The 10,264-nt window shown below is 36.5% G+C and overlaps 2 protein-coding genes across 3 annotated transcripts; one reads left to right on the top strand and one right to left on the bottom strand.

The window, feature by feature from the left end:
- Window positions 1-370: 370 nt before the first annotated feature.
- On the top strand, window positions 371-8,013 carry LOC306844487 (protein lifeguard 3-like). Its single transcript, XM_079376655.1, has 12 exons — window positions 371-784; window positions 3,655-3,884; window positions 5,149-5,219; window positions 5,369-5,433; window positions 5,563-5,616; window positions 5,730-5,780; window positions 6,023-6,062; window positions 6,202-6,239; window positions 6,883-6,970; window positions 7,057-7,152; window positions 7,233-7,286; window positions 7,411-8,013. Exons 2-12 carry the CDS (start codon window positions 3,668-3,670, stop codon window positions 7,558-7,560), a joined length of 924 nt encoding a protein of 307 aa, XP_079232781.1. The 5' UTR covers window positions 371-784; window positions 3,655-3,667; the 3' UTR covers window positions 7,561-8,013.
- Window positions 8,014-8,115: 102 nt separating this feature from the next.
- LOC306844488 (uncharacterized protein) lies at window positions 8,116-10,085 on the bottom strand. Of its 2 annotated transcripts, XM_079376656.1 has the most exons (4): window positions 10,019-10,085; window positions 9,221-9,361; window positions 8,814-9,126; window positions 8,279-8,742 (listed from the first exon to the last, which is right to left on the bottom strand). In XM_079376656.1, the coding sequence occupies exons 2-4, from the start codon at window positions 9,273-9,275 to the stop codon at window positions 8,583-8,585; spliced, it is 528 nt and encodes a 175-aa protein (XP_079232782.1). In that variant the 5' UTR covers window positions 9,276-9,361; window positions 10,019-10,085; the 3' UTR covers window positions 8,279-8,582. The 2 variants fall into 2 exon arrangements, with proteins under 2 accessions (XP_079232783.1, XP_079232782.1); XM_079376657.1 differs by lacking the exon at window positions 9,221-9,361 and having other exon boundaries at window positions 8,116-8,742; window positions 10,019-10,066.
- Between the last annotated feature and the right edge of the window lie 179 nt (window positions 10,086-10,264).

The raw sequence follows: 10,264 nt of genomic DNA, 5'->3' as shown, positions 1-10,264 counted from the left end.
ACTGAGATGTATTCCCAGCAAACATAACGTTCCCCTAACGTTATTCTAACGTTAGAATAGCCAAAAACTAACGTTCTGGGAACCAAGAATTGTTGGGTTGTTGATCATGGCACCCTACCTAGACAATTTTACACCATCCGCCACTGCTTTTCACTCTTAGCTTATGCTTGTAGTCCTGTATTCGTCTAGAGAGGTTTCACTACACTTCTTTGCCTGCAGTTGCCGCAGTATGCTATACTGTGGGGTACATTTAATAAATAAACGTTTGATATTGAATGCAATTTAGCACCACCTGGTGTAAGAAAACAAAAGCGACCGAACTAGCAGAGAGCACACACCCCTTGTTCTAATACAAACACGCAGCCTGGGTGTGTCTAGTTCACCACCGCACCTCGACAGATATAAGTTTTTTTGGTGAAGCGTTACGTAAAGAGAGCAGACAGACAATATTGTTTTAGATGCCGTTTTAATTTTACTGAGAGCCAAAGCCTAACTTTGGTATAACAGCTATCTTGTGGCTCATTTGTTCTGAGAATGATGTTTTAGTTGCACGCGATATGTTTCAGGCTGACTCCACCTGCTGGCTTGTAAGCATCTTGAGCACATTATTACACTGAACGTCATCGCCTGACTGCTCGCTGTACACTGAAGAAGGTGGATCAGTGCGTCAACTCACGAGTTTTTATTTTAAAAGGCTCAGTTTGAAGGATTACATCGTCAGCTTTTTCTTTCTCTAAGCTTCAACATCGTTTGTCAAAGTTCTCTGGATTTCAGACAGCGCGTGGTAAGATTGTTACTGTTTTATTTTACCATCACGTGCTCTTGTAATGCTTAAGGCACAGTTCGACAGCTTTTTAAATCGATTGATTAATATATGCTTTAACAGTAGTAAAATAACTACGGTGACCGTGGTAAATATTTGCGAGGGGGGGGGGGGTGAGGCCAAAAATATGTGAACCGATGTGAACATGTTCAACAGCTGTAGAGTACAGTTGTGACATTTTAGCTTGTATTTATAACTTAACTGAAATATTTAAAGGTGAAGTTATAATGGAGAAATATGTGAGTAAGATCACACACTTCTAAAATGCCTTCCTACCCCCTTAGGGGTGGAATATCTACAGTTTGTGGCTTTGTTTCAAATACTCTGGGCTGCCTAATTAAACATCATCACACATTGAATGTAAGTGTGGTGCCCAAAACAGCTGTTTAAGTAGGCAGCTTACTAGATATTGAAACCCAACCTGTTTTGTGGATCAGTTAACCACGTTGACTATTCAATACATATATAATATTAAGAACCCATTTACTGTTCCAGATCAGGAGAAAAAACAACAACAACAGTAAACATAACTTTATCTCTGCACAACAGTTGTCTGAAAAATGGCCGATTACATAACATTTTGGCCAATCTCAAGTACTAGGGTGGACCAGTAAGGAAATCAAAGTGTCATTTATTTTCCATTTTAAATATAATAGGTTGCTTAGCAGAGAACATAATGATGTAACAGTGTGTGGCAGGCTTGCTTGAGTCATGCTGGCAGTGTTGAACTGATACCAGTCTTTTCCAGTCTGGCTTGAATTACACAGCACCCTCCATGTTTTTGTAAACATTATAATCAGCCTACATAGAGATGTATACACGGGAAAGTACTTCCATGTGCCTGATTTGAAAGAAAAAAAGTGACATTAAACCTGGTTTTATATTGTTCATGGAGTTCTGTCATATATCCTGGTAAATGTTGGTTCATTTAGTAACAGCCTATGACTCAGTTTAGTTGCTCTCTAAAGTCCTTCCTGAACTTGAAATGCAGAAACGCCTTTCCTCAGGATACTTTCATAAAATGACAAGCCGATTCACTTTGAATTGGGCTGAATAAGATTTTCCTCCGCCGATGTGAGCCTCATGTTGACCTCACTGTGTGGTCGGTCCTGTGTGAGCTGCTTTACCCCTGTTTGATAACAGGAAGTAATGTCTTAACCCAAGTAATGTTTTAACATATGCAAAAAAAGTATCATTCAAATTTCAAACTCTCACTCCCTAAACTGAGCATAGGAAAATGTCGTCACTGAGGAAAAACTAGGTGTATTTATCACTCACTGTAAGGCCTTTCATGGGCTGTGCCTTGTTGGTTGTTTCCAGGAAGACTGTTTAAAGACTGTGTGGTTAGTTATTTTTTGCTGTGATCAGTACTGTGAGAGTGAAAATGGCAACATAATATTTGAAGCTTTGGTATTTCATCAGTTTTTCAGAAATTGTACTCACAGATCCAAAATATTGTAAGTTGATATGTTTCATGAACGTCATTGTAGGGATTACAAATGGAGAGTGTAGACGTGCAGTCGCAAAGTGAATTTATGTCCACTTATCTGTGGTTTGCATCTGTGCCTCTCAAACCCATAGATCTTGATGGGAAGAAGCAGGAAGGATATTCTAAGTTTAGAGCTCTTGTAGAAATGTTGTCCTTAAGTATTAAGATCATTGTACATTTCCATCTGAATTGTTTTCAAAAATGAAACTTGTCAGTGCTGAACTTCTCACACTTGCTGTACTATATTAATTATGTTATCTGCTTTTTATCCACTTTATTAACTAAATTGTAGAGCAATAATTTTAGAACAATTTGGAACCAGTAATATCACTGACAAATTTAACTAGGTCGATGTTTCAGGATTGAAATCATCAATTTAATGTTTCAACAGATAATTTTTTGTTACTTTTATCTTTAATGGGTTAGTTCACCCAAAAATGAAAGTTCTGTCATTAATTACGGTCCCCTCATGTCGTTCCAAACCTGTAAGACCTTCGTTCATCTTCGGAACACAAATTAAGATATTTTTGATGAAATCTGAGAGCTCTCTGACCCTCCGTAGACAGCAATGCAACTGCAATGTTCCCAGGTCCAGAAACGTTTTTGGCTGAACTAACCCTTTAACTTTTGAGCTGTAAAATGCCTCTCCTCGTGCATAATTTCATGCTCTAAAAGACATTCAAAATTAAAATAATTTAAAATATTCATTCTATAATTACTTACTATTTCAAGTTGCTGTTAAGTGTTTTCAAATATAAATGGATTTCTACTGGGATTTCATCTAAAAGCGAGAGACAACATCAGTCACTGCAATCTAGAATGAACCATTAGTGACCACAGAGTGAACTACTTTTGTTAGTATTGAAAAGAGCTGAGAGAGTATGCATGTATCACAGAAACCGGAAGCTCATTCTTGCCTGTGAAATGTTTTTGGAGTTGGATGATGAATGTTTTCCTGCTTAAAAACAATTATAGTACTACTAAAGGGAAAGATCATCTTAAGCTCAGTTATAGGTTGTGTTCAATAATTGACAGATCTTGGGGTGAATGGATCAAAGTATAAAAGTCCCACGGTTTAGCTTAAGGCGGCATTTTACATTTCAAATGCTTCTTGTATTGTAGGGTTATTTGAATATATTTTAGGGCTGGATGGGGGAATATTTAGAAAAGGCAGATCAGTCAAACAAATCTTCTTGGTAATCGCACTTGACCATTAACATGCTCCTAAAGAAAGAATAAAAGTAAATGCATTTCTCTTTTTGTTTTGGAGCAAGTCTTATTTTATAATTTTCTGCACTTTAGTAACACAAATGGTCATTATGGTATCTCATCTATCCACCAGGTGTTAAAGCAGCATGTCAAGGTCAGATTTCCCCCCGGGTTACGATGATTCGCGGCTGCTTTCTAACCCTCAGCCTGGAGGAGGCTACCCCGCTTCTGCCCCCCCATATGGCTTCAACGCGTACGGGGGACAGCCGCCTTACCCACAGCCCAATGATCCATACCGAGGCCAGCCTGCGGGATACCCCCCGCCAACTCTACCTGTCATTCCTGTCATTCCTACTGGTTTAGGTAAGACTGTTATTTCTAGTAAACCTTCAACTTTTTTTACTTTTGCTATCACCGTGTTCATGGTCTTGAAACATTAGAGAACAATATTTTATGGCCTTCAGATCAGATCAGATCAGCTTTAGGTTTAGGATCTAGTTTATTGCTTAAACAATCCATTGTTCAGGAAATGTTATTTTAGCAGATCATATACAGACCACTGAATTGAATTTTAACTGAAGCCAGCATTTTTCTTAATGCATTCCCTATAGCCTAGCTCTAACCTGATTAGTGTTGATAGGCCAGTGATGTAGTGATTCATTAGATGTCTCTCTGGAATACTTGATTCTGATTGGTCAGTCGCAGCATTCTAATGACACTTGTATAATTTACTGTTGTTCCTGGCAACTGATTACGTACGGATATATCTGTGGTAGTTTCATGTCTCTTATATCATTCCATGCTCTCTTTCTTGTAATGTAATAAAACCATTTAAATGTCCATTTATTTTTTTATTTGCTAAGTAGAGGTATAATGTACAGCCAGCTGCCATTATGACAAAAGTCTTTCAGGGTGAGACCAGGGTTTATTTGGATCGTACATTATCCCTTACATAGTTGGGTATTTCTTCAACTATGAGCACTTTAGGCTTTGTGAACTTTTATATAAAATTAGCTTTCAAACTTTCACTTCATTAATTTGAACTTTTTTCTTCCTTTTTTTAAGTCATGAAAATTCTCACTATATCTCAAATCATTTGTGTTTAATAATGACACACTGAATAATGTTTTCACACTTCTGCCATAGTTTGATGCAATTGGAAATGATGCACAATTAAAGCATTTACAAGTAATATTTGATTTCTATATTTTCTTCACATCTCATATTTTATCTGAGGCATGCTCTTCAATGGCACTGTAAACAAGTACACTAACGTTTAATAAAAAAGCTTTATTGGGTAAAAATGATTTGGTGTGCTGGAAATGACACTCAAGTGTGGGACAGTGGTATTTAAAACAACCTGATATAAATCATTCTCACACAAGAGATATTATGATTATTTGACTCTTTGTCTCGGTTAGCGGGGTTTAAACATGTAATGCTCATATTTGTATGATGTATTTTCGTATTTTAAGATACTTGTACATAAAAGTGCTCAACGTTGAAGAATCTCCCAGTTATATGATGGTTTATTTACACAGACTGATGTGAATGAGGTCATTAACACTGCATTCTGCAAATAGCACTTCAGGGGATGCAGTTTTCACAGAAAATATGATTGTTACAGGTGATAATGAAGGATTTACCACAACAGGAGGATTTGACGATATAAGTGTCCGTCACACTTTTATACGAAAAGTAAGGAACCTTTCTTCTATAATCTGCATAATCTTAGTTTTATGGTAATGTTACTCAGTTGCTATTTCAGATTAATGGAGTTTGTGTGTTTATAATAAATATGGTCCTGAATGGATGAGATAGCAAAATATGTTCTTTCTGTCTTGCAGGTTTATCTGATCCTCGCTGCGCAGCTTCTGGTCACAACTACCATCGTGGCTATTTTCACATTTGTGTGAGTCTGTTAGGGGGGTGTGGTTACTTTCTGTGCTTTGTGTTCTCACAAAATAAAGGATAAATGTTATCTCTGCTTGCTCAGGTAGACTTTGTCATTAAACTTTAATTTGTGTTTTTATTCGCACAGGGAACCTGTTGGAAATTTTGTGAAGAAAAATCCAGCCATCTACTGGGTTTCATAGTAAGAATGAGACGTTTATTCATTTGTGATGCAGAATACTTCATATACAACATTAAATACAAATGTAGTAAAGTGGAACAATGTGAATGACTGTTGAAATTATTTTTTTTCAGTGCTGTCTATTTTGTCACACACTTGGTATTGGTTTGCTGTCAAGGACCCAGGTGAGATGTTTGCCCCATTTTCTGAATCAACCTAATAATAAACAGAACAGATGGCGATATTTTGTACTGCTCTTAGTTTAGTAATGTGACACAGTAAGAATGAGGACACAAAAATCATACCAGGCAATATAAACAAAAAAATCATGTGATCTAAAAAGTAAAGCCCTCATAAAAAGAGCCACTGTAAACATAAGTTGTAATGTGAACCAATGAATTTAGCCCTGTCCTTTGTCACATTTTAGGAGGCGTTTCCCATGGAACCTGATCCTGTTGGCCATTTTTGTGAGTTGGAAGATTCTGAGTCATTCTGAAGGAATTAAGAGGGCGTGTGGGCAATGTTGTTTTTACATGTAATGCTGTAGACAAAGTATCAAGGACGCTAAAGTCTTTAAATAACATTGTCTATTTTTTCTTGTTTTAGACACTGGCCTTATCGTTCATGACTGGAAATATAGCAAGGTGAGACATGTCCATGTACATGTATAGTGGTGAGATACAGTGGGTGGGGAAATGGGAAAATAGCAGGAGTCTCAGGACTGTTGACGCAGTGTTTTAATGGATGTCCTGTAAACCCTCTGTTTACTTTTTGACAACTCCTTTGTCCATTTACTTTGCAATGGTTTTGTTCCCACCCCATTTAATTCTTTGTTCTATTGATGTGTTTTGAAATAACTGCCATGAAAGTAAAAAAAATTAAAGGCCGTATGTGTGTGTATATATATATATATATATATATTAAATTATTTTGGGAAAAAAATTAAAGGCCTAAGTTTTGAATAGTAACGTGCATGTGTGTGTGTGTATGTGTATGTGTACACATACACATACACATACACACACACACATGCACGTTACTATTCAAAACTTAGGCCTTTAATTTTTTTCCCAAAATAATTTAATGCATTTATTCAGCATGTACCAGGAAAAATTAATTGAACAAAAATTAAAAATGTTTGTCAGCTTTATTATCACCTGTATGTATCAAGTAAATGAAACCTTGGTGAGCATAGAGACTTCTTTGAAAAACATTACAAAATCTTCTAGATCCCATATTTTGAATGGTAGTTTATTTTGCTAATAATTCATAATTATGAATTTGTAGCTATTACAGCACTAAGGCGGTTTTCCTGGCCCTGGGCATCACTGTTCTTGTATCTGTTGCAGTAACAGTGTTCTGCTTCCAGACTAAGGTGGGCTTCACATATAATTTGTATACCATTAGCATGACTTTACGTTGTGTCAACATATGTTACCATGCTTTTCTGTTCTTTTATAGGTGGATTTCACTAAATGTTCAGGTTTTTTCTGTGTCCTTGGACTCGTAGTGTTTGTGACTGGCATCATCACAGCTATCGTGCTGTCATTCAAATACGTAAGCATGACTTTGCATCTTGTATTTGCACAGAAATTGTCATTTGATCATTTACCTGACTTTTTCACTGTTTGTTTCAGATCCCATGGCTTCACATGCTCTATGCAGCAATAGGGGCCATTGCATTCACTCTGGTATGTCTATTCACTGCATCACATTCAATTCACCTTTCTTGGAATACTTCAGTTCTGCATGGGAAAATTGCTCACTCGTTCAATCCTAAATTCACTTTGCATTTGTGTGTTTTTAAATGATTAGTTTCTGGCCTATCATACCCAGCTGCTCATCGGGAACAGGAAGCTCTCCATCGGGCCAGAGGAGTATGTGTTTGCGGCTCTCTCCCTTTATGTTGACATTGTCCAGATCTTCATCTTCCTCCTGCAAATTATTGGATATGCTGAGAGATAGAAGCTTTAAGCTGGCCGATGGACTTTTTCTGTTTTGTCTTTAATGTTTATGCACTATGCCGTGTCTTCTCAATCCAGACCTAACTAACATGTACTCAAATAATACAGAACTTGTAAAAGATATCTAGCTTTATACTGATGAAACAACTGGTAAGGGATGAATATCATTTCCAGGATATGATATTATATAGCTATTACTTTGTCATGGAAATGGAGGCTGTCTATTAGAAGTGGGTCTGTATTATGCAAATTTCTACTGGATAGACTTAGATTTGCTGTATTTAGTGTGGATATTACATGTGTGTGTGATACATTTTGGTCGAGGGTAGGCTATAGCTTTTCTGCTCTGTACATACAATCTAACTGTGTTTTAGTTTATGAATTTATAGTATTTATCACAGACATCTTATATACAATATAAAAGTCAACATCAAATCTTTTGCTTTAATTTTGGAAAATAAATGTCTTAATTTTATTCTACACTTAACTAAACTTTCCTTTGTTTAGCATCAAAGATACACCATGAATAAAGTCATAAAAAGTGTTAACTACATATAAATGGATTGTTATATATTTGAATTGTATAAACAAAATAAATCTGTATTTTCTGTTACAATGTTCTCTCATGCCACCTTGAACAACAATGTTGCTAAAGTTTGATATGTAATCATTGTTATTGTGAGGATAATCATAATAAAAGGAACACTTGAGTATTATTTAATTGATTTTAATAGTTACTAGTGGTTAATTTTAATGGTGTTCTGTATGTTTATGAACAAACATGGTGATGATTGCATCAAAATATGCAAAACATTTCAAACAGGCAGCACTGAAATCCTTCAGTTGAGGTCTTCATCAACTCCTCATCCATAAGATCAAAAGATCCACCATAACAATTGCTTGCTTTCTACAATGTCTTTGTTATATCCTGCTCTGTTCACTGTTTCCATGGCAACCCAACTATTACGTGCACAATCGAGCCATTCTCTAGCACGATTGAGTCATTTTGACAAAGTACAGCTTTCACTGCATCCTGGTGTCTGGTTTATATCGCTCGCTCTCGTAATCTCCCTCATTGGCTTTCTTCATTCTCTGTCTGATTTTCAGCTGCTTGAGTCGGTTCTTGTCCACCTGTCTCTTTGCCAGAATAAAACCAATGACTCCAGCAGGCAGGCCGATCATCCTAGAAGAAAACATCTAGGTGTCAGTGGTTTGAAGTACTTTTCACTACTGGTTTATTCTGGCAGAATTTACCATGCATATCCAACTTTCATCATTGGATTTTTAGCCTTTCTTTTAGGGATGTACTCAGGCCTGTTATCTTCCTCCTCCTCATCATCATCATCTTCCTCCTCTTTCTTTTGTTGGTTATTCTTGTTTTCAGGTTCTGCTGCTTTCTGTGTGTTCATAACTTTAGGAGACTCTGTCTTGGTAATGGTTTGTAAAGCATAATGTCCGCAGTGTAGAGTTCTGCTGTGCAAAACATTGTCCTGCAGTCTGGGACCAGCAACTCTTTGCTCACAGCGAGATCCATTCCATAATGTCCTATTTGATAATTTATACAAACCTGAACAAAAATGTGAAAGATGTTAAACAATGTTTAAACACACATTCAGTCTACATTTATTTTCTGCGCAGGTGCATCCTTTCCATATACTGACCTACTAGATCATATATAGAGTGTTTTGTGAACAAGAAGATGGAATGCAGTGCCATTATGAAAGTAGTTTTCTGTATGCAGAGGAAGTGTCTGGTCAGATTAGTAGGTGTGGGTAGTAATCCAGGTCAGCGTGAAGAATCAACTGGGCACAGATTATGTCGATGGTTGAATTATGGGTTAGGAATGGATGGTGGCTTGTAGATAATGGGGCCAGTTTATCATCTGCATCACAGGCTAGCACATATTACTGTAGATATCAGCACATCCATATAGATATGGATAATGCTCATAATTATATTTACATCTGGCAGATGCTTTAATCCAAAACCAAATATGTTTTATTATGGGAATTAACCCCAGTTTCATCCCTAGTCTACACTGTTAGCGCTTTATAGTGATGCCAGTAGGTGGCGACACGTGACCATCTTTATTTAGTCATTGAATAATTGAGCGATTCATTTAAAACCAACTGATTCATTCAGGAGCCTATATTCTGCCTAAAATGCAAGTTTCTTAATATTAATGTATTGTTTACTGAACACGAGTACTTCATCTTCCCAGATTTCTCATTAGCCATATTTATCTCGAACGGTTCTTTGCATACAACTAAATCCAAGTAAGTTACAGTAAATTATTGCTGCATGAATCTCCTCTGTACCTTTCAAGCTATCATTTGGTAATGCACCGATAATTCAAATTAGCAGCGGTGGTTTAAAATATTTAATTAGTAAGATAATAATGTACAGTCAGTTCATTCAGATATAGCAAATTATTCAATTATATGTTCACGTTTATCTACCTTGCAAAGTCGACTTCATCAGCTTCCTACAGGGCGCCGCCATCTTTGTTGTGAAAGGAAGAGAAGCACGTCCATGTGACTTTGTGGCGCACGATGACGCGCATTTTAGGGAGCGTGTTCAATTCGTTCAACCAAAATAATTTTATATTCATTAGTGAAAATACCTTCTTTTAAGGTTTTAAAAAGGTTGCTTATCTATAATTTAAAAAAGTTATTTAAATATATTTTTCCAACAAATATATGGAA

This window comes from Barbus barbus (genome assembly GCF_936440315.1).
Source record: "Barbus barbus genome assembly, chromosome: 25".
NCBI lineage: Eukaryota > Metazoa > Chordata > Actinopteri > Cypriniformes > Cyprinidae > Barbus > Barbus barbus.
Note: the sequence above shows the minus strand (reverse complement) of the source record. Positions and strands in the feature narration are given on the sequence as shown.